Source organism: Suncus etruscus, chromosome 7 (genome assembly GCF_024139225.1).
Source record: "Suncus etruscus isolate mSunEtr1 chromosome 7, mSunEtr1.pri.cur, whole genome shotgun sequence".
Taxonomy (NCBI): domain Eukaryota; kingdom Metazoa; phylum Chordata; class Mammalia; order Eulipotyphla; family Soricidae; genus Suncus; species Suncus etruscus.
Window position 1 is genome coordinate 14,357,769 of NC_064854.1, and position 25,242 is coordinate 14,383,010.

The 25,242-nt window shown below is 38.6% G+C and overlaps 1 protein-coding gene and 1 non-coding gene across 7 annotated transcripts in view; both read left to right on the forward strand.

Annotated features, from left to right (window-relative positions):
* ZMYND11 (zinc finger MYND-type containing 11) overlaps positions 1 to 25,242 on the forward strand; it is a 93,988-nt gene that overhangs the window by 26,798 nt on the left and 41,948 nt on the right. For 5 of the 6 annotated variants that reach the window (XM_049776235.1, XM_049776234.1, XM_049776236.1 and 2 more), the window contains one exon: positions 16,318 to 16,477. In XM_049776235.1, coding sequence (XP_049632192.1) covers positions 16,318 to 16,477 — 160 coding nt within the window. Of the gene's footprint in view, positions 1 to 12,236; positions 12,257 to 16,317; positions 16,478 to 25,242 lie in introns of those variants that run through there. The other variant, XM_049776237.1, reaches the window with a different exon arrangement.
* LOC126015300 (U6 spliceosomal RNA) lies at positions 5,843 to 5,950 on the forward strand. Its single transcript, XR_007498179.1, has one exon. It is a non-coding gene; the product is annotated as a U6 spliceosomal RNA (small nuclear RNA).

The following is a 25,242-nucleotide window of genomic DNA, read 5'->3' on the forward strand; positions in this document are numbered from 1 at the left end:
GTGTCAAGAATAATTAAACCCCAGGGCTTTGCATATACAAGGTATAGCCACATCCCCAGTCCCTGGGTTTGTTTATGTAGATTCCACAAAGAAGTGAGCTCACACCATATTTGTCTTCCGAACTTATTTCTCTGAGCAAAATGCTTCACTGTCTTTCCCTGTCATCTCCAGTGGCAAGATTCCCTTTCATTTTTATGGCTCTTTCATTGGCTATTTATAGAGACCACGTTTTCTCTATCCCTTTCTGCAACAAGGACTCTTGGATGGGATCCATGTCTTAGCTGCTGTGAATGCTGCTACTGCTACTGCAGTGAACATGAGGTGCAGATAACTTTTGAGGCATAAAATTTCTTCTGACAGATATTCCACAGTGGAGCTCTACTGTTAATTTTGTGAACAAACTTAAAATTGTTTTCCATGGTAGCTGCACTATTTGTAGATTCTAAAGTAAATTCATTGGAATACATTTTCTAGTTCATGACTGTCAGAAATAGTTTGTGTGCAGGCTTTGTAATGAAAGGTCAGTTTGGTAGGTTTTTGTTTTTTTATTCCCAGCACTACAAAATAAAGGGAAGGTGGGAGGGAGGGAGAAAGGGAAAGGGGAAGAAGAGAGTCCGGGAGATAATTCAGTGGACTGAGTATGACTTTGAATGTGGAGTTTGAAATTAAAGCAGGTTTCAATAAAGCATGTACACTAGCTCTTTGAGCTAATCCTTTTTACCCCCTTTCCACCTCTTCTTCCACATATATGTCTCTTATATTGTTACTGCCCCTCCACCAAGTCTACTTCCACCTCCATGACCTCTTCCTTTAAGTCAGAATGAAAGTATGTTGAAAGATCAGTTTGACTGAACACAAAATCTTCAGCTTACGTATTTTTCTCTTTGAGGCCAATCCATTCTGACTTACAGCATTATTGTCCAAAAAAATGGTTGAAACTTGATCTTCACCCATTTCTCTTTTTGCCTAGATTTCTCTGAGATTCTTTTTATCTTTCCTTTTAAAAAATGTCTATACTTTAATATCTCAACATTGTTCATAAGTTGTTTTTCTTGGATATACAGTACTTAAGGTATATTTTCAAACCTTGAAATTTTCAATTTGAATATTACAGTGGTCTAGTAGTCTGGAGCTCAAAGGACTAACTAAGCTCTTGCTTTGCAGCAGAGTAAGGCATGGGTTCAGTCCCTGGTTATAAGGAACCTCTTTGAACAGCATTGGGAGTAATCCCCCCCCAAAAAAAAAACATGTTGTAGATATCAGTATATATTTGTACTCTTGTTTCACAGTATTTTAAGGGTATTTTAAAGAACATATTTTTGTTTTGCTTTGGTTTGGAGGCCAGACCTGGCTCTGTTCAGGGCTTACTTCTGGTTCCATGCTCAAGGATCACTCATGAGCATAAGCTGTGCTTGGAGTTGAACCAAGTTCTGCATACAAGTTTAGTGCTTTACCCCTGGCTCCCTAAAGAACAATCTTAGATTTATAATGAAATTGAGAGGAAGATACAGAGTTCCTGTGTACTAAACCTCTGCTTCCACACATTTCACAGACTCCACCCAGTATCAGTATCTTCACCAAATGGTGAATTTATTATAAATAATCATTTGTTCTTCATCATCATCCTCTATAATTTATCTTAGGGCTCACTCTGGGGTTTGTGTGTCTCTAGATTTAGACAGGCTCAGGGGCCACTCCAGGCAGTGCTTGGAGGACCAGATGTGGTTCCAGGAATTTGAACCAGGGTCAGCTACATATAAGGGACCTCCTGAACTGTCCTGCTCCTTTGATAATTCTTAGAGTAATTCTGCATGAGAGATTTGGGAAAGATTAAAATCTATGTGATTTCCACTAAATTCCTAGTTTCTGTCTTGTGATTTTTGTTTGTTTGTTTGTTTGTTTATTTTTGGATCACACCCAGCAGTGCTGAGTGGTTACTCCTGGCTCTGTGCTCAGAAATCATTTCTGGCAGGCTCAAGGAACCATATGGGATGCTGGGATTCGAACCACCGTCCTTCTGCATGCAAGGCAAATGCCTCATCTCCGGAAAAAAAAAGTATAGTTGTTAAGAGATACTGGGTATTTACTGGAATCCCAAGCAGAGTTAAAAGCAATTTAAGTCCTTCCAAGTACAGACATATATAAGAACATTCTTTATGTTTATATATAGACTAAATCTGTCAGACTGTGTAACAGTATCATCTTCAAACTACAAGTTGCGCCTGTGCTTAATCTATATGTAGACCATATATTTGATCTTTAAGTTGCTATAATTTCAGGATCTCTGAAGTTAGTTCAAAGGACTGAAGCACAGGCCTTATATGTGGGTGGTACCAGTTCAATACCAGGTACTATGTTGTTCCCTAGTGGACTTTTGCCCAAATTTTTTGTGTAAGAAGAGAATTCAGATCAGATTCTCAAAGTTAAATGAAAAGTAGGGAATAATAACCTTATCTTTGTAACAAAACAGAATTGTTCTGTATTGCAAATGTTTCTTCCATCTAACTTTCAAGGTCACAGTAGTATGGCCTAGTATTGTCTTGTTCTATCTTCTAGGAAAGAGGCCTGAGTCATTCCTTTCTTCTGTCCCTCTCTCTTTACATATACTTAAAAAAAAAAGCTGCAATAATATGTTTAAAGCTAGTCTCACTGCAGTTGAGACTAATAGAATGTATCAGTATTTAAAGACAACTGAAAGGGTAGGGAAAAAACTGGATTCTAGTATTTTGGAATCAAAGGTATTTTTATGAAAAGAGTCCATCTGAAATCAAAGTAATGCAAGTTTGACTTTTAATGGTTGAGCTTTCCCTCTGATATAAAAGGCTCATGTTAATAAATTGGGTTTATTGATAGAAACTTCATAGGTGTACTTTTGGGGGAGCTGAATAAGCAAAATAAATTTTAGTCTTTCAATAAAAACATTTTATGTTTTAGAAACTAAAAGGTGTTTTATGACATTTAATTATCAAATAGAAACAAAAGAGTTGAAATTAATTTTAACATAGAAAAAAATTACAGGGCTGGAAAGATAAAGTGGGTAAGGAGCTTGCTTTGCATGCAGCCAAACTGAGTTCAATGCCATCTTAGCACTGCCAGGTGTGACCCTTAAGCACAGAGACAGTAATAAGCCCTGAATATTCCTTGGGTATAACCTGAGAACCAAAAAGAAAAAAATTAGTTTTCTGTTTAGGGGAAGAAGTTTCTATTTTGGTTTGAAAGTCTTTTAATGATGACTAATATTTACAGCTGATTAAGATTTATGTAAAACAGGAATAATATGCTTTAGATCACAGTGTTGGCCATTTTATAGTTCTTAAATCAAGGATAAAAGACAAAAGAGTCTATAATAACAGAAGCCATTATAAACAAATCTAGACTTTCACTTTCTGTGATTTTACGATATTTCAGTACTTTGTGTCACACTATTGTTACAAATGTCACCTATATTTTAATAGCCAGTGAAAGTAACATATATATATATATAAATTTTCAATTGGGATAATTAGAACATTCATTGGAATTCCATGGGCATTCTAACAGAAGATAATTTAAGGACATACTGTTGAAAAAGTTTAGATTTTATATTAGTCTATGCCAGTGTTATTTGCTAGTTAGCTCATTAGAAGGGGTAAGTCACTCTACTCAAAAAAGCAATTGAATCTTTCACTTTTGATCTAGTGGTATTCAGGAATTAAATGATTAGGTAAATGTTGGGCTGATAGACTAGTCCCATCCAAGTTAATGTTCAGATTAGGGCATCAATTAATTACATGTATTGCTTGCTTTAGGGTCAATCCCCAGTTAGAAAATGTGACCTCTGACTTCTTGTGACATATTTGGCATTGAAATGTCTGAGTTCTCCTGGAGTTCTTCCTGTCGCTACAGATAGACATAATTCCAAACTGTAAGTCCTCTTTGTAGGTTACCTTTGAAGTTGCAACTAGGTACACGCTAGTCCTTGTTTTCCTTACTCAGTTCAATTTTATGAAACCCATGATTATTAGCAACTGTTCACCTAAGTTACAATTTTGCTCTGTCTCTGTCAGTATTTAGTCTCTTTCAAGTTGTTGGAGAGGAAGAAAATGGGCAAATGTCTTTTTAGGTTATTTCAGAAATATTTGTCTTAAAACTGCCAGTATATATTAATGCTGTATGCATAATACCAAGAATTCTCTCCAGAGTTGCTATCTGATTTCAATCTATGTGAATTTACTTTTTTTTTTTTTTTTTTTTTTTTTTTTGGTTTTTCGGGCCACATTTGTTTGATGCTCAGGGGTTACTCCTGGCTAAGCGCTCAGAAATTGCCCCTGGATTGGGGGGACCACATGGGACTCCGGGAGATCGAACCACAGTCCTTCCTTGACTAGTGCTTGCAAGGCAGACACCTTACCTCTAGCGCCACCTTGCCAGCCCCGTGAATTTACTTTCTTATATATCTTTTTGTAGTAGCAGATATGATTAACATGCATAACTTGGCAGATAGGATTTACCATGGATATCATTGTTTTAGTTATGCAAAACCATATGGACAAAATAACTGCTTCTGAATAACAAAGTACGGTTCTACCCTGAGTGATTCTGAGTAACAAATTACGGTTCTACCCTGAGTTTTTCCCATTTGTATGCCAAAAAAATCCTTTTTTAGCCATATCTGCAGGAGCTCAGGACTTACTCCTGGCTTTGTGCTCAGGGATCATATGAAGTACCTTGGATCAAACAAGAATTGTGCGAGTTTAGCAACTTACTAGATAGTTGTACTATCTCTGGCCTGTTGCATGTCAAATTATTTTCTTTGGTTTTATATTTTGAGCCATGTCGGCAGTGCTCAAGGCTTACCCTCTGGCTCTATATTGAGGATTCACTCAAGGTGGGGGTTCAGGACATCATACGGGGTACCAGAGAATAAAACTCAAGTTAGCTGCATGCAAGGCCAGAACTCTACCCACTGTGCTTTCTCCTATTCCCTTGTGCAAATTTTGCATGCCACTCATCTTCGCATGTATTGCTATCTCTCTGTCATCTTATATTTGCTATTTCTTTGCAGTTCTCTGAAGAAAATAGACGATATTTAGAAAGGGTAAATAAGTGTAAATAAGAAAGAATAAAATAATATCAAATTGTGAGGAATATTATAGATAGAACACAGCTCAGCCCACATGAGTGGAATATGTCAGGAACACCATTTTGAGGTGAACAGGGTAGTTTTCACTTCTAGACAGTTGGGAAGACCATATGGCAGGTCTGGAATAAGTTTGGATTTTACAGTGAGAGAAGATTTGATTGGCAGAGAGGAGAAGAATCAGAGTAAAGGGACCACAAGGTTTATAGGGAAAGGATGAAAAGGTATATAGAACACAAGTGAGGGACCTTTATTTTCAATTTGTGCTTGTTGGGGTTATGTTGGGTGACACGAGTGTATATTTTATAGGTATGTTTTTATTCTAGACCTGTATTAAAGTACTTGGAATCTTCTGTCACAGACCACTCAGCCTTCTCCCCTCTTTGATATTCCACTCCCTGCCCCCTCAGGTAGTATTGGCTCTGGTCTGAATCAACAGGTATGTTTTAGTTATTTTATCTGCTCCCTGGCTTGGTGTCTCTGTGTACCACATATTAGTGAGATCATTCTGTATTTGGTTTTCTTCTGATTTATATCTTTTACCACGACACCTCTTTAAGTACCATCCAAATTGTAGAAGAATTGTAGAAGAAGGCAAGATAGCATCTTTTCTAATAATTGAGTCATGCTCCATTATGTATATAGACCACATCTTTTTCCACTCATCTGTCATTTGGCACTTATGTTGTTTCTAGATCTTAGCCTGTTATAAATAGCACTACTGTGCTTGCTTCGGCAGCACATATACTAAAATTGGAACGATACAGAGAAGATTAGCATGGCCTCTGCTCAAGGATGATAATGCAAATATGTAAATAGCACTATCATGAAGATTGGTGTGCATCGATCTTTTCAGATACCTAGTAGACACCGTTAATGACAGTATTGGAACAATATTGGAATATTTAATGTGTTTTGAAGTTAGAAATGATTGAAAGTAAAATGAATAATTTTGTGCATATATGTTTGACATACCTACATAATATATATTGTTACATGCAAGATGCATATAGAACATATAATTCTATACTGAAATATTTTTCTAATTCCCAGTTATTTGAATAGATGAAGTTTAATAATGTATTACTTAAGTGCTTGACAAATATATATGATTTTAGTTGTTGTTTGGGGGTCTTTTTTAATTGATTTTTTTTAGGCCATATCTGGCAGGGCTCTGGTTAATTCTTGCTCTGCACTCAGAAACCGCTCCTGGCAGCCTGGGGGACATTATGGAATGCAGGGATCAAACTCAGGTTGGTCTCGGGTTGGCTGCATGCATGGCAAATGCCCTACCGCTGTGTTATCACTCTGGCCTCATATAGGTGTATATTAATATAATTATACAAATTAAAATTGGGGGGCTGGAGCAATATATATAGATATAGGTATAGATACAGACATACACACAAAAACATCTGAAGAGGATGGAAGGAGAAAAGAAAAGAGAAAATAAGTCTAGAACATTCTTTTTTTTTGGTTTTTGGGCCACATCCGGCAGTGCTCAGGGGTTACTCCTGGCTGTCTGCTCAGAAATAGCTCCTGGCAGGCACGGGGGACCATATGGGACACCGGGATTCAAACCAACCACCTCTGGTCCTGGATCGACTGCTTGCAAGGCAAACGCCGCTGTGCTATCTCTCCGGGCCCATCTAGAACATTCTTAACATAGAGCAAGAAACAAAGTAAATACAAAATAGTTTATGAAAACTTTCTGTTAAGTTACAGATCTCTCCCTCCAAATTTGACTATCAGTTTTCAGTTAGCTAATAATAATGTATCTTTAGTGAACTACTTGCTAAGATGAGTAATAGACCTGAAACCAGAAAGAAATTTGTGTCTAGGTTTTTATAAAGCCAACTATTTTACATGATTTTTTACATGTCAGAGAACCATGAATGACTCTAACTACGTAGTAGGCTAAGATTGCTCTCAGAGACAGTGTTGTATGAGATTGCTTTCTTGTACAGTTAGTGTGTTCAGGGGTTAGACAAGCAGTTGAATTAAGAGCATATGCCAGGCATGTGTTTGATGCCCTGAATTTGGTCTTCATCATCACCACTAAGCCCTTTTTGCCCCACTGGTCTGACTGTGCTGGTGTGACCTTGCTGGCTTCTCTTCTCCCCAGCACTGCACAGTATAGGTCCTATTTTTGAAAAGTAAGCCTGTGCTGTGTAGCATGTGCTCTCATTTTCTTTGTTGTGGTGTTTTGTGTGTGTGTGTGTGTTTTTGTTTTGTTTTTGAGCCACACCTGGCTGTACTCAGGTTAATATTGGATATGCACTCAGGAATACTCCTGTGGAGCTTGGGGATTGAACCCCAGATTGTCCATGTGCAAGCCCTACGCACTGTACAATTGTTCTGACCCCTGTGCTCTCATTTTTTCTCTTTTTTTTTTTTTTTTTTTTGTTTTTTTGTTTTTTTGGGTCACACCCGGCAGTGCTCAGGGGTTACTTCTAGCTCTATGCTTAGAAATAGCCCCTGGCAGGCACGGGACCATATGGGATGCTGGGATTCGAACCACCGTCCTTCTGCATGAAAGGCAAATGCCTTACCTCCATGCTATCTCTCCGGTCCCCTCATTTTCTATCTATAAAAAAAAAGTTGAAGAACTTGAGTTAGAATAAGGAGATGACTCATTGGTGGAGTGTGTGGTTTGTATGCAAGAGTCCTAGATTCCATTTTTGGCCATGCAATGGTTCCACAAGGATCACTAGGAGACACACACACACACAACTTGTATTCAGTTTCAAAATAGATTCATTTTGATAGGAAACAGCTACATAGTTCTCAAGATTCTCATGATTATTGTATCAACTGTATGCACTATTAAAATGGAAGGTTTTGTTATTAAAACTTTCCCTTTTTTATAAAATGGAACCATTGTTTACAGTAGAGTAAGTGGTTTTGTGTGTCTTAGGAAGATGCTTTATTTCCTCCAAATGAAAAACCTTGTTTGTGTGAAAAAAGTACATACTATTTCCTAACTTTAAAATAACTAAAGAGGGCATCAGGAAATACAACAGGAGATAAGGTGCTTTCCTTTCTTGTAGTTGACCCTGGTTTGATTCCTAGCATTTCTTGTGCCTCTCAGCCACTTAACACTCCCTCAGAGGGGTCACTTTTGAGAATAGGAATAGTCTCTGAGCACTGCCAAATGTTCCCCAAATCAAGAAAGTAAATGAATAAGCTGATTAAAGAAGGCTGGAATGCAGTGCATTATTTGCATGCTGGAGGCCCAGCTTCCATCTATGGTACCTCGTGATCCCCTGAGCTTGCTAGGTGGACTCCCTGAACACTGAGCTCAAGCCTTAATTCTTAATGAAAGAAAAAAGGGAGAGGGTTTTGTTGTTGTGAATTATGCATCCTGAATTTTCATAGTGTATGTATTCAGTGGACATGGTAAATTATCTTTAAATAGCATGGCAATGAGTTTATAGTTGAACCTATTTCCTTTTTTTTAATATCTCTGTAATAAAAGGCATATGGATAGACAGTAGGTATTTGGAATAGGGCTTTCCGTCTCTCACCATTGGGGAAATGCAAATGAAAACCACAATGAAGGGCTAGAGAGATAGTACAGGGCTTAAGACATTGCGCGTGATCCAGGGCTGTAAACCCTAGATCAATCCCTTTGTATTATATGACCCCCTTTGCACAACCAGGAGCAACCTCTGGAGGACAGAGCCAGGACTCATCTCTGTGTGATTACTCCTGGTAGTCAGAATTATGTATGGCCCATCTTTTCCCTCATCACTACCACCAAATAAAACAAAGCCAAAAACCAACAACGAGATACGTCACATCAGTGAGAATGATAAACATCATAGAGTAGAAATAGCCAGTGCTGGTAGGAATGTAGAGAAAAGGAAAAAAAAAGTTTATTTCCTGTGGGTAGAAATGTTGTTTGATTAAGACTTTGAAAAAGTATGAAGATTTTTCAAAAAAGTAAGAATTGACATTTTATATGGCCCAGCAATTCCACTGTTTGGCATTTGCAAATTTTGCAAATCTGCAAAATTGCATTTCAAAAAGACATCTACCTTCTTCTATTCATAGCAGCACTGTTCACAGAAGTTACAATTTGGTCTGTTCTTTTTTTTGGTTTTTCGGCCACACTCGTTTGATGCTCAGGGGTTACTCCTGGCTAAGTGCTCAGAAATTGCCCCTGGCTTGAGGGGGACTATATGGGATGCCAGAGGATCGAACCGCGGTCCTTCCTTGTCTAGCGCTTGCAAGGCAGACACCTTACCTCTGCAGGGGTCTCAAACTCTCGGCCCGCATTAGCGGCCCTCCGTACAACATTTTGTGGCCCTGCCCTAGAGGAATCTTTTTTTTGTTTTGTTTTGTTTTAGTTGTTTGGGTCACACACCCCCATGTTTAAGGCTTACTACTGACTTTGCACTCAAGGATCACCCCGACTTTGCCTCCTGTGGCCCCCAGGTAAATTGAGTTTGAGACCCCTGCTAGTGCCACCTCGCGCCTGCCCCAGAAGTTACAATTTGGAAACAACCCAAGTACCCATGAACAAATGAATGCCTAAAGGAACTGGTATGCATTCAGATGGAATACTACTTGGCTATCAGAAAAGGTGAAATCCTGCTTTGTGTATGAAACTAGAAGGCACCATACTGAGTGAAGTGAGCCAGAGGGAGAGGGAAAGATACAGAATGATCTCCAGTGTGTGGGTTGTAAAGAAACATAGTAAGAAGAAATTAGGTGGTCAGTGGTGACAGACTCTGAGACCTGATTTAGGAGACTGAGCTTTAAGGGGTATGACGTACAGGTGCTAGGAGGGGAGTACAAAACATTGGTGGAATACTGATTCTGGTGGTGGACTGTGGTGTTAGAACATTTTATGCATGGAACTCTTTAACAGCTTTATAAATTATGGTGCCTAAATAAAAACTGAAAAACTCAAACTGAGCAGATTGTCACAGGTATATTTTAAAACATTGAGCCAGGAGCAGTAGTACAGTAGACACTTACCTTGCATGCAGCGAACTTGGGTTTGATCACTGGCACCAATTATGATCCTCTGGGCACTGTCAGGAGTAAGTCGTGAACACTGCCAAATGGTATGGATCCAAAACATAAATTTTAAAATCGATTTTAGAACAGGAATGTATAGCCCAGTGGTAATCCAAATGCTGCATGAGACTTTGGATCTGAGCCCTGACACCACAAAAATAGAAACATTGGGGCGGGAGAGATGGCATGGAGGTAGGTCGTTTTCCTTGCATACAGAAGGATGGTGGTTCGAATCCCGGCATCCCGTATGGTCCCCTAAGCCTGCCAGGAGCAATTTCTGAGCACAGAGCCAGGAGTAACCCCTGAGCGCTGCCGGATGTGACCCAAAAACCAAAAAAAAAAGAAAGGAAAGAAACCAGAAACATTGATTTTTAAGAGTCAGAATTATATACTATTGATCAAAAGCATAGCTTTGTAAATGTTATGAACATTATGTACTTATTTATTGGGTTTGGGGCCTTATTCAGTGTGCTTAAGTGAGGTGAAAGTAAAGGACAAGGGGGACTGGAGAGATAGCATAGCGGTAGAGCGTTTGCCTTGCATGCAGCAGATTCAGATTCAGGATGGATGGTTCGAATCCCGGCATCTCATATGGTCCCCCAAGCCTGCCAGGAGTGATTTCTGAGCACAGAGCCAGGAGTAACCTGAGTGCCGCCGGGTGTGATTCCCCCCCCCCCCCAAAAAAAGAAAGTAAAGGACAAAATAGCCATTGTACTGTACCTCAAACCCAGAGGTTTATGTTTCTTAATTTGTGGAATCCATCTTCTGAGATGGATATGAAATCTTATGATATCTGGTCAGCTGGGAGGACAGTTCAGAGTTCTAATGCACACCATTTATGTAATAAATAATTGTAATCATTACTAATTGGGATTTCTTTTTGCTATATAGAAGTTGCTAATCTTATGTTACAAAAACAGTTGGTTAAGTATAAATCTTTGTTATTTTAAAAGTATTGATATATTAGCAGTTATTATTTTAGCAATTCGGGGGGAGGGGGGTCGGACCACACTTGGCAGCACTCCAGGGTTACTCATGGCATTCAGAAATCACTCCTGGCAGGCTCGGGGGACCATTATGGGATTCTGGCAATCTAACGTCCCAGGTCAGCCTCCTGCAAGGCCAGCGCCCTACCACTGAGCTAGCGCTCCAGATACAGTGGGAGAATTTAAATCATTTAGTAATTGGGTCATTGAAAGCTTGTGACCTTGGGCATATACCCCTACTTGCATTTTCCTGGGGCGAAAAAAATTTTTTGGTTTTTATTTGGGGGGGCCACACCCAGTGATGTTTAGGGGTTACTCCCGGCTATGCACTCAGAAATTGCTCCTTGCTTGAGGAACCGTATGAGACACCAGAGATCGAACCCAGGTCCGTCCTGGGTCAGCCACATGCAAGAGGAACGCCCTACCACTGTGCTACCACTCTGGTCCTCTAAAAACTTTTTACCTACTTCTCTTTGAATTTGTTTGGAAATTGTCCTTTTTTAAGTATTCCCTTTTTTTGTGGTCAAATTTTGTTCATTTTTGTTTTGAAAAAAATCAGTGTTTATCTTGTACTTTTTTACAGGAAGAGACTAGTTCTGGCTATTATTTTTAATTCCCTTTTATAATATGACACTACAGATGTTTTCTATTTAATATTTTTGTTCTTTGTGTCTTTCTTGTGAATTAAATAGCTAATGATTTCTCTTGAGAAGAAGCTCTAGAATTAATATTATTAGTGCTTTAGTTTTGTTTTTAATTAGCACTATTGCAGCTTTTTAATTTTCAGATTTTTTTATAATTTTAAAATGTCTGATTTAAAGGTGATTTTACGTAACCATTTTTTGATACAGTGGTTCTTTATAAGAACTTTTTCATTTATTATTAGATCTGTTTAGTTTCATCATGATTAAAAAATGTCTGTTACCTTTGGTATCTGTTGAGGTCATTTTTTGTTAGTTTTATTCAGTATATTTTTTGGTCACTGGAACCAAATGTGCTTTTTTTTAATTTTTTAATTTTAGAATAAATCAGCTTAATTTTCTTTTGTCAATTAGGTCTTCTGTATTCATGATTTAAATGGTTTTGTAGACTGAGAGAAGTAGTTATAATTCTGTTTCAACCAGTATGCATTTCATTGTTTTTTGCTCTTTGCCACGTATCATTATTTTGGTTCTTTTTTTTTTTTTCTTTTAAATGATTTTGCCCTGGATTCCAGATTCTCTTGGGAAAGTACATTGCATTGTTGATTTGGTTTTGGTTTTGGGCCACAACCAGCTATGGTCAGGGACTTACTCCTGGCTCTGAGCTCAGAAATCACTCTAGCTTGCTGTATAGACTACATGGGGTATCAGTGATTGAACTCAGGTCAGCAGCATGCAAGGCAAATCTCCTGCCCACTGTCATTGCCACTCTGGCCCCTGGATTGTTTTCTACAGTGTGCTTTAATCCATTTCATTCTGTTTTGCGTGGGTCCACGTTCTGCAATGCTCTGGGATCACTCCCTACAGATGGGAGTACCAGGCAGTACTGGGGAATCACACCCAGGATCTCTTTGACCCATGTTATTTCACTGTTTTTCAATCTTTCTGAGTCTGTGTGTCTTTTCTAAGTAGCATTTTCACTTTAATTTTGTAAGTCAGTCATGTTGAATTAAGCCAATTTATATGTATTAAAAAGAAACAGGTTGTTGGCCTTTTATAGTATGTTTTTATCAATTATATTTTTATTGTGTTTTGTTCATTATACAGTGTGTTTTGCATGCCTCCTGAGATAATTTTAAAGGTTTATATTTTTGCTCTGAAGGTCACCTTGAAAAATGGTATACTGGGGCCGGGCGGTGGCGCTGGAGGTAAGGTGCCTGCCTTGCCTGCGCTAGCCTAGGACGGACCGCGGTTCGATCCCCCGGCGCCCCATATGGTCCCCCAAGAAGCCAGGAGCAACTTCTGAGCGCATAGCCAGGAGTAACTCCTGAGCGTCACAGGGTGTGGCCCAAAAACCAAAAAAAAAAAAAAAAAAAAAAGAAAAATGGTATACTTCCTAGTGACAATTAGGAAATTTGTTCATTTTTAGTTAAATCCATTTTACTTCCCTTCATTCCAAATTTAAACTTATTTTTGTTGGCCTTTCTATATAAAATATAATTACATCACCATTGCACAAAATTAATGTATGAGAATGTAGCTCTATCCTTGCTTGTTATTCTTACATGTTTTATAGTTGGTCTTATCCTGCTGTTCATAGTCCTCTTATTTTCTCTCCTTTAGCTTTCACTTAACTGCAGTGGCTGAGAAAGAGCAGGCATTTTTAGGGGGAGGGGAGGCATTTAGGGCACACCTGAGCTCCTGACTGCACTCAGGAATTATTGCTGGCTAGTTTAGGGAAACATCATTCCAACTCTGGTCTGACATGTGCAAGACAAGTACTACCTTCCCCATCAGTTCTTTTACTGGGGTTGCTTTCAGGTTCTTTGGGATTCATTCTCTGAGTTCAGAAGCTCTTCATTGATCAGTTTTGGATTTTCAGAATGCTCTGATTTTTGAATGATAGTTTTATTTATTTATTTATTTTGGTTTTTGGGTCACACCCAGCGGCGCTCAGAGGTTACTCCTTGTTCTGTGCTCAGAAATCACCCCTGGCAGGCTTGGGTGACCATATGGGATGCCGGGATTCGAACCACCATGTTGTCCTGTGTTGGTTGTATGCAAGGCAAACACCTAACTGCTATGCTATTGCTCCGGCCCCTGGTTTTATTTAATTAATTATTTCTTTATTTCTTTATTTTGGTTTTTGGGCCACACCCGGCGGTGCTCAGGGGTTCCTCCTGGCTTTCTGCTCAGAAATAGCTCCTGGCAGGCACGGGGGACCATATGGGACGCCAGGATTCGAACCAACCACCTTGGGTCCTGGATTGGCTGCTTGCAAGGCAAATGTGCTATCTCTCCGGCCCCAATTTTATTTTTTTATGTCTTTATTTATGTTTTATTTTTGTTTTTGTTTTAGTTTTTTGGGGGGCCACACCCGATGGTGCTCGGGTTTTTCCTGGCTGTCAGCTCAGAAATAGCTCCTGGTAGACCATATGGGACGCCGGGATTCAAACCAACCACCTTAGGTCCTAGATCAGCTGCTTGCAAGGCAAACGCCGCTGTGCTATCTCTCTGACCCCTATGTCTTTATTTAAATACAGTGATTACAAACATGATTATAGTTGGGACAGTTTGATTTTAATTGAATATAAAATTCTTGTATTCTGCTCAATTTTCTTAAAGACCTGGGTATTGTTTTCTTGTCTTCTCACCTGGAATAGCTTACTGGAGAGTTAAGATTTTGATGGGTCATATTTTTTTTTATAATATGGACATTGAAAGACTTTGATATCCAGTAATTTACTAGCAGAAGATATTGAATGAAAAAATGTCATCGATTAAAACTGTACCAGTAACATTTTTATGCCCTGACAAACAAAACGGCTATGAAGAAAATACTCCAAAATGTTCACATAGGTTCTAAATGATTGTTGAACACTCAGAAATCTGTAGTCTTTTAATGCCAAACACATGGACCAGAGAGATCATGTAAATTAGCAGGTACTTTGTATGTAGGGTTCCTGGGTATGATGACTAGTATCACATGATCCCCTACATCCAAGCCAGAAATAACCCCCTAGCTGTGTATCGCCTCCCAATAAATATACAAACAAAAAATAGTCATTAGTGAAAACCATGTACATGAACATGGAGTGCTTATGTGCTTGAGGTTTAGTCCAATATATCTTTTATTTAAAAATCACACTTTAGGGCCCGAAGAGATAGCACAGTGGCGTTTGCCTTGCAAGCAGCCGATCCAGGACCAAAGGTGGTTGGTTCAAATCCCACCGTCCCATATGGTCCCCCATGCCTGCCAGGAGTAACCCCTGAGCACCGCCGGGTGTGGCCCAAAAACCAAAAAAAAAAAATCACACTTTAGAGGCCAGAGAGATAAGATAGCACAGCAGTAGGGCGTTTGCCTTGCACACAGCCAACCCAGGACAGACGGTGGTTTGATTCCTTGCATTTATATAGTCCCCTGAGCCTGCCAGTGGCGATTTCTGAGTGCAGAGCTAGGAGTAACCCCTGAGTGCCTCTGGGTGTGACTCAAAAACCAAAAATAAATAAATAAAAATCACACTTTATTGATCATAACTTGCATTCTTATTTTTTCATAAGTTGACAACCACTGATATAATCCCCATATAATTTGGTGTCATGTCCTAAGACTTGAGTAAAAGTAAGTTAGTATTTTATGTTTGAATTCTGTTGTCAGAGAAGAAAAAAATCTCATTTAAAATCTGTAGTGTGTAGGGGGCCAGAGAGATAGCATGGAGGTAGGGCTTTGCCTTGCATGCAGAAGGACAGTGGTTTGAATCTCTGCATCCCATATGGTCCCCTGAGTGCTGCCAGATATGACCCAAAAACAAACAAAAATTTGTAGTGTGGGGACCAGAGAGATAGCATGGAGGTAAGATATTTGCCTTGCATACAGGACGATGGTTCAATTCCCGGTATCCCATATGGTCCTCCAAGCCTGTCAGGAACTATTTCTGAGTGTAGAGCCAGGAATAACCCCTGAGTGCTGCTGAGTGACCCCCCCCCCCAAAAAAAAATCTGTAGTATGGAATTGGTGGTCATTTTCCCAGAGAGTAGAATTAAATTGAATATGTGGCTAAAGTCTGTTTTGTTTTTCCCATGGAGGAAGCTCAAAATGGGGGCCTCTTCTGCAGAAACTTGACTTGATTTTATGGCCTGTTATAGTTCAATACTGGAGCCCAGTGGTGCTCAGGATCATTATGGCCACCCATACAGTGCTCAGGGATCATGAGGAATGGAGTGGGGCATGTGCTCTGATTCATATCAGGGCTTCCCAGTGCCAGGCATGTGCACCAGCCCTCTCAACTCAGCTAACTCCTTGGCCTTGACTAAAGTCTGTTTAATTTATTTTTATTTGCTTTTCAAAGAATTATGTCACTAAATAGAAACTACAATGTTAAAAGTATTTACTATTTCTTCCATCTCTCCCCTCTATCTCTCCCTGCTTTCCTGCCTTCCATCTTTCCTTCCATCACCAAGTTCAAGTCAGAATAAAATAAATCACCATTGTTTATGTTCTTTAGTACTAAGGGATCTTTAAATTTGTTTTCCCTGTGTTCAGGTATATGTCTCGAGTCCACGGTATGCATCCCAAAGAGACCACACGTCAGCTGAGCTTAGCTGTGAAAGATGGTCTTATTGTGGAAACTCTAACAGTGGGCTGCAAAGGTTCAAAAGCTGGTATTGAACAAGAAGGATATTGGTTGCCAGGAGATGAGATTGTAAGTATATTTTATTTGATCAGTTGGAGATGCTGACTCTTAAGATTTTGAGCAATATATAAATACAGCCTTTTAAAATTTATTTTCAGAAACTTAAACATAATTTTGCTTATTATTTTATTAGCATTAGGAATCTACATTGATAAAAATTGTTTTCTCCCTGAATTTCTTTGGAGAAAACTTGATTTTACAAAGAGCATGCATTTTTCTGCCTACGTTATCTTAACTCTGAAGAACAAATGGAAGCCCTTTTAATGTATATGCATTGATATATGTGTTTGTATAGGAAATATAGATATGGTCTGGACAGATGGAAAGTGCTAGAAAACAAATCACTGAGGCTATGTGAAGCCAGAGATAGCCCAGAGGCAGAGGCACTGCTGTAGGGATTTTGTAGATCCCAGGGTTCCAGATGTGAGATTTCCCTGGTCAGTGTCTGTGTCAGCTAGTACTGATTTTGTGGCACTGAAGAATTCCCAAGAGCAGAAAGTTAATTTTATTTTCTTTTCTCCTCATTTTTTGTTAAACTGGACAGGCCTCTTTGGTTCTATTTTGACTTGGGTTTTGACTCTTGAGTTAGATTTTAACCTTTTTTTTTCCTTTTAAATACTATTCTCAACACATGCATAAGCCCTTTTTCTGAGGTAAAAATTGGTGTCATGTGTAATGTTTCTATTTTCTGCCTTTTGTGCTTTTGATATTTTTAATACCTTAATTAGGAGAAAATTTGGCAAAGGAACATCACTTAAAATGATATATTTCAAATAAAGTAGTTTTTTTCTATTTCTAAAACTAAGCATTTTGCCATACATTCTCCAAAATCTAATAAGCAAGTGACGCAAAATCTTTTTTATGATTTATTGATGCATAGTGACACAAAAATCTTAAACATTGATTTTTGTGGAAAAATTTGCCCAAAACATTGGATTGGTTTTCTTTCTGGCTCTGCAGCTTTTGATCCTCAAAACACTCACTCCCCTATCTAGTGAAAGCAGTCAGCTGATGATGAGTTAGTTCTCTCTGGGAATATGCTTCTCAGAGTCACTAATGATCAGGTACAAACATAGAATTGCTGTTTAGCGTCTTCGCTGTTTGCCAATGTAATCAATGCCTTCAGAGTTTCATGGGAGAAAATTGACATGTTGCACAAACTAAAAACATGGAAGAGAAAGTATTTTATGTGACTGGCATTAGTTTTGCACAAAAATGTTAAGAATTTACAGTGAAGGAGCCGGAGCGGGAGTGCAAGCGGTAGGGCATCTGCCTTGCATGCGCTAACCTAGGACGGACTGCGGTTCGATCCCCCGGCATCCTATATGGCCCCCCCAAGCCAGGAGCGATTTCTGAGAGCAGAGTCAGGAGTAACCCCTGAGCGTCAGCATGTGTGGCCCAAAAATCAACAACAACAAAAAAAGGAATTTACAGTGAAGATAATGACATCAGAAAAATTTTTGACATCTCCTTGTAACGAAGTAAAGCTTAATTTCCAATAAAAGAAAGACGGTTTGGTTCTAATAATAGTTTAGACTAATAATAATATCAAGTGATAGCTTATTTACATCAGATTATTTAAAGGAGGATATTTGATCAATGGATAGCCAGTTGTGTGCTCAGAACTACCAGATAGTATAAAATTTTGAATTTCCATAGGACCTGGAATTCCACAGTGCTGAGGATTTGTATGTCATCTAACCAGTAGTGAGGACAATGTGTGACCCATTGTGGGTATTGGGTTATCAGGTCTTCATACAAGTGATTTTTATTTTAGATTTATGCTTTTCCTTATACTTTTAATTGAGGCTTCTTTGTTTAGTGTGACTCAATAAGCAGTGAGTTATTTATATATTTAGCTCTATGTGAGTTCTATTTTATTTTTACATGTTTGTACTACTTAATTTATAGTATTACCCCTTAAGATGAAATTTTATATGTAGATCAAACAAAACTATGGTCTTTATGTTTGATACATATAAAAATATCTGGTTCTTATTTATGTCATTTTTATATTAAGTCGATGTATAGAATTTTTAAAAATAATATATGCACTATAAACCTTTTGGGGGGGAACTACACCCAGTTATGCTCAGGGCTTATTCCTGGTTCTATATTCAAGTATTGAACCCAAGCAAGAGTCTACCTGCTGTACTATCTCTCTGGCCCCCATATATTAAACGTATTGAAACAAATGAAGGAAGAGTTACAGCCTCTTATGTTAATTTAATTCATTTTTGGACCTTGCAGACATTTCAATACTTTGACCCACATTCTAGTTGTGATATAAGAATACAGTAAAATCTCTCATTTGATTATTTTAAGGATTATATGAGATTATATGAAGCATAAAATTCTTAAAGCAACTTTTTGGTCAGAGAATAAATATGCTTAGAATGATAGATATCTTAATAAAGTGTACAAAATCACAAAAAATTCTTACCCTGCAAGCAAAAATTTCCCTCAGCTCTTTTTTGTAATGTATGCTTCAAACCTATTCCTTTACTTTGTAGTTTGAATCCTCAGTTATTTATAAGATGCCAGATATACATTCAAGTTGAAACTAAATAACAATGAGATTATTGATGTCTGCATTCACGATTGTGGCATAGTTACCTACTCAGGTACTCTTATAATTTCCATGTCCTGAGAGAATAGGACATGACACATGTGTTACTCGGTACAACATAGGCATCCTGCATTGGTAGTTCTTGTATATTTGTAGGAATTGATGGCCCACGTGTGGGCTGCTGCATGTGGGGCCAGTTGTGATTTGCATGACTTGAGAGTGACAGCATTTGCTTCTCAGACAGTGTGTTGCTTATGTTTCTCTAGAAGTCCAGCATATGGTGGAGAATTAAATTGTTCTTGGGACCGGAGCGGTGGCACAAGCAGTAAAGTGTCTGCCTTGCTTGTGCTAGCGTAGGACAGACCGCAGTTCGATCCCCCAGTATCCATATGGTTCCCCAAGCCAGGAGCAATTTCTGAGTGCATAGCCAGGAGTAACCCCTGAGTGTCACCAGTTGTGGCTCAAAAACATACATACATATATACATACATACATACATACATACATACATACATACATTGTTCTAGCAGAGTCAGCCTTAGGATCACCTAATTTGCACAAAGGTGCTCTGGGTTGCTTGTTAGTCCTACATGCTAAATACATAAGGTTTGGAACCTTCTTTACATTCTCTCCCAGTATGATTTGACAACTCCAAACTTCAGTTTGTAAGGTGAGGACAGGTGCATTGTTCATCTCTTGATGCCATCACGCATCAAGAAAGAGAAAGTCAAGGAGATACTGTGGCCTTGGGAAGAAAAGTGTAAGAATGTTTTTCTTGTTTTAGATTTTTGTTTTGGTTTAGGGGCTATACCTAAAAGTGGTGCTCAGGGTCTACTCCTAGGTCACTGCTCAGGGGTCAAAGTTGGTTCTGCTCAAAGAGCCATGCAGTGCTGGAGTTATAGTGGGCCTCAGCATGTCCAGCCCATTGAGTTCTTTCTTTGAGTTCTTTCTGTTTCTCAGTTGTTATTTGTAAACCTTTAATTCAACCCTAGAAATTTTTTTTGGGACCAGAGAGATAGTACAGTGTGTAGGACACTTGCCTTGCATGCAGCTGATCTGAGTTTGATCTTCAGTATCCCATACGGTCCTCCACAACTCCACCAGGAATGATTCCTGATTATCATGGGGCATGGCCTAAAATTAAAACCAAAAGTAAACAAATTTTCTTTTATTCAGGAAGTTTTTTATATTGAAAATGAATAGAGGGGCCAGCGAGGTGGCGCTAGAGGTAAGGTGTCTGCCTTGCAAGCGCTAGCCAAGGAAAGATCGAGACCGCAGTTTGATCCCCCCGGCGTCCCATATGGTCCCCCCAAGCCAGGGGCAATTTCTGAGCGCTTAGCCAGGAGTAACCCCTCGAGCATCAAATGGGTGTGGCCCGAAAAACCAAAAAAAAAAAAAATGAATAGAAAATGTTTTCTTCTGTAACCTCTAAAAATAATAACTATAGCTCAGAGATGGGTGGGCAGGTGGTGTGGTAAAGGATTGCTTTTAATAGTTTACACAAAAAGATAGTTATCGTTCTCTGAGGAACTTTGTAGCAAAGGAATGAACTCTCGATCCACTTTACTTTTTGAGCTAGACAAGGTGGAGTCACACTCAACCATAGCTGAAAATTTTATGTAAACAAAAAATAGCCCAATCTGGAACATTATTTTTAGTCAGTTCAGCAATCATGTAACACAAGTCTAATTCTAGTAGGTCAGGGTGTGACTGTCTGTAATCTGTTGAAGATGAAGTTTAGGCTGAGTTTAGGCTGTTCTTCCATTGTATTTGCATTCACTTTCAACTGGAATAATCTCTAGGCATTTGGAGATACTCATCTTCAACCATTTGTACCCCACGCTGAAGTGATTATTTATTCAGAAACTAGAATAAAATTAGTAGATAAATATCTTCATGTGATAATAGAAAGAAAATTTAATTATTTAAAATATGTCATGTTAGTAAATAAACTGAAGTTTGTGTATCAACCAATTTTTAAAATGACAGCTTTGTTGATCATGGTGGGAAACGCGTAAAATTCTTATCACTTTAAACTTCCAGATTGGCATACCACTCATTTATTAATAGGATCCAAGTAGGTTTTCTTTTAGAGATAGTTCTCATAGATTTTGAAATTGTCAGTGCATAGCACAAAACTTTGTGATGTCTTGATGTGCAATTTAGTGTTATAGCAAGGCTTTTTCTCTTAATTTTTTTTTTTTAATCTGCCTAGCCATGCTCCAAGCACCAGAGACCTCTCTGGGTGATACTTGACCTGGCCATGGTGGGCTTAACGGTTTGATGAATTTTTGGCCATGTTCAGGATCCTTTTTGTCCCAGGAATCGAACTTGGGGCCTCAACTGTGCAGGATATGCATAATACTACTCCTTTAAGATATTTTTCAAAAGAAAAAAAAAGATATTTCTCTGGTTTCTTTCTTTTTTTTTTGTTTTTGTTTTTTTTGGGCCACACTCATTTGACGCTCAGGGGTTACTCCTGGCTGTGTACTCAGAAATTGCCCCTGGCTTGGGGGACCATAAGGGATGCTGGGCTATCGAACCGCTGTCCTTCCTAGGCTAGTGCTTGCAAGGCAGACGCCTTACCTGTAGCGCCACTTCTCCGGCCCATGGTTTCTTTCTTTTAAAAGAAAAAAACATTGCTATTTGTTTTTCTAGATACCTTCATCACATGGCATGTTGTGTGTGTATGTATATATATACACACACACATACACACATAAGCTACATTCAACCCATATTTGATCATAATATTTTATTTAGGTCCTTGAGTCTGACATTGTGAGAAATATGTGCATTCACTTAGTTGGAAGGTTTTGGAGTATTATAATGTAGAGTAGGTGACTTTGAAGAATGATTCCTTTAGGAAGGTAAAAAATTATCAAATATCTTTTTGAGGCAGAAAACAGTATCTGCTGGGTAGTTTTCTATAGTCATTGCCAATGGTACATTTCTGTCATTGGACAGAAAAATTTGATAAGGGAGTGTTTTTAGACGTAACTACAAAACTATTTCTCTTCCTATTTACCACTCAGATCTGGACTCGGTCTCATTTCTTCCTTCAAAACTGATGCTGGTTCAAAACTACTATGTTCATTCAGGAACCATTTCTGCACTTTTCAGTTTGAGTTCTTTTACTGTTCGATTTGCTAGCTCTAAGTCAAGAATTCTCTGCAGGTCATGGTTAATGGCCCCAAGTCTGAGGACGTTGTACATGATCCACTTTGAACGACAGACTGCTTTTAGAGTGGGCTTGGAAGAAAGGATGAAATTAATTCTATATGTGCATTTCTTGCTTTTTCCCCCGTGTAGGGTTTTGACTTTCTTTAAGAAGCATAATTAAGGGGCCGGAGAGATAGCATGGAGGTAAGGCATTTGCCTTTCATGCAGGAGGTCATCGGTTCGAATCCCGGAGCCCCATATGGTCCCCCATGCCTGCCAGGAGCAATTTCTGAGCCTGGAGCCAGGAATAACCCCTGAGCACTGCCGGGTGTGACCCAAAAACCACCAAAAAAAAAAAAAAAAAAGAAGCATAATTAAGGATATTACACATTTTGTGCTTTCTTTTTTTGTTTGTTTGGTTTTGGGGGGGGTCACACCCAGCAGCACTCAGGTTACTCCTGGCTCTCCACTCAGAAATCGCTCCTGGCAGGGCTCGGGGGGATCATATGGGATGCCAGGACTTGAACCACGGTCTTTCTGCATCCAAGGCAAATGCTTTACCTCCATGCTATCTCTCTGGCCCCATTTTGGGCTTTCTTAAAGAGATTTTTATGATATATCAGAAATAATGGATTTAGTTTTAGGAGCAGGATAAGCCCCTCTTTCCTTGTCATAAAATACTTCTGAGCACATTTTGTAACCTCTTGAAATTTAGACTTACTTAAGCTTACATCTTTGCGATAAGACTGAATTTATTCTTCTCTAGAAATCTCACTTTTAGACACGGCCATGACAAGTGCTCCCTAGCTTTATTCTCGAAAGATACCAAATGAGTCCAAACATCTGGACTCCAATACACATCATAAATGAAACATAATAAAGTAAGAATTAGAGTATAGCATTTTTCGGTTGTTAGAATAATAATAGTTGTTACAAAATACCCATGTTTTAAATACTGTTAGTACAGAACTTTATGCCTCACAGATACCATAGATTTTGATCTGAAATATAGCATATTTGGGCCGGAGAGATAACATGGAGGTGGGGTGTTTGCCTTGCATGCAGAAGGACCGTGGTTCGAATCCTGGCATCCCATATGGTTCACCCCCTCCCCGAGACTACCAGGAGTACCCCTGAGCGCTGCTGGGTGTGACCCAAAAACCAAAAAAAAAAAAATTTATGAAATATAGCATATTTAAGTTAAATTATGTGCAGAACTGCAGATTTCTTCCAAATGTTTAGTACCTGATTCAGATATAAAATATTGTTTAATATTGATGATTATTAATTAGAAACAGACTATACATAGTTGTATAAACATTTAAACTGTAATAGTTATGCAATTTTTTTGCAAAAGGATTTCCATTTTACTCAATATTTTGAGTCATGTTACACCCTAGTAGTCTCTTTGATTTATATTGATTGATTGTGTGTGTGTGTGTGTGTGTGTGTGTGTGTGAGTGTGAGTTTTTTTATTTTTCTCCTGTCTAAATTCTCTTTAAGTAAGCAGTGTTATAATTTTGCATTTCAACAGACAGGATTTTAATTTACTAAGATTTTAAATTCTTACCTCTCGATGATGAACAGAGCTAAACAGGGAATTGTAGAGAATTCACTTTATATCTTGTTAAGATTACTGTCACATATTTGATGATATAAGCTTTATTTGCTATTCAACTAGAATTATGGAATTTGAAAGTTCCATTATCTTTTTTGTTTTTTGTTTTGGGATACATCCAGTTGTGCTCATGACTTACTCCTGAGTCTGTATTCAGGGTTTATTCCTGGCAGACTTGGGAGACCCTATGGGAGACCATGATCAAACCTGGGTCAGCCACATGCAAGGCAAAAGCCTTACCTGTTATATCTTCCCCCCCTGACCCATAAAGGTTTCATTATCTTTTGAATATGAGAGGGTGAATTATAATTTGGAAGCACACCACATCTCTCACACTGAGCACTCTGACTTCAGTGTCAATTCAATTGAGTTAGAGATAACTTTTTCTTGCTCTGCCCAGCTCAAATATTTTGAGATTCACTTAATAAGCTTTAAAATAGTACATAAGTATAATTATCAGATCATTTGTGATTTCTCAGTCCCCGCATTTGTTATAATAGACCATCTTAAGAACTTGGTGACTTATTCATTCAATCCTTAGGAAAACCATATAAACTAGGTACTGTTGTTTGTTCATTTTACAGATGGAACATGATAGAGATGCGAACTATTTTGTCTCAGATTCTTCCACAGTCTGTGAGGTCAGAGCTGGGATTTGAGCCAGCCCATCTCCAAGTCTGAACAGATGCTGTAGATGGTGACAGAGATGTAGGTTTGCAGGCTCCTCTAGTGTGGAAGAATGCTTCTCCTGGGTTCAGAAATGAGGCTGTAAGATTCAGGTTTTTTTTTTTTTTTTTTTTTTTTTTAATTTTTTTTTTATTTAAACACCTTGATTACATACATGATTGTGTTTGGGTTTCAGTCATAAAAGGAACACCACCCATCACCAGTGCAACATTCCCATCACCCAAGTCCCAAATCACCCTCCTCCCCACCCAACCCCCGCCTGTACCCTAAACAGGCTCTACATTTCCCTCATACATTCTCAATATTAGGACAGTTCAAAATGTAGTTATTTCTCTAACTAAACTCATCACTCTTTGTGGTGAGCTTCCTGAGGTGAGCTGGAACTTCCAGCTCTTTTCTCTTTTGTGTCTGAAAATTATTATTACAAGGGTGTCTTTCATTTTTCTTAAAACCCATAGATGAGTGAGACCATTCTGCGTTTTTCTCTCTCTCTCTGACTTATTTCACTCAGCATAATAGATTCCATGTACATCCATGTATAGGAAAATTTCATGACTTCATCTCTCCTGACAGCTGCATAATATTCCATTGTGTATATGTACCACAGTTTCTTTAGCCATTCATCTGTTGAAGGGCATCTTGGTTGTTTCCAGAGTCTTGCTATGGTAAATAGAGCTGCAATGAATATAGGTGTAAGGAAAAGGGATTAACATCATCAAAATGTCAATACTCCCCAAG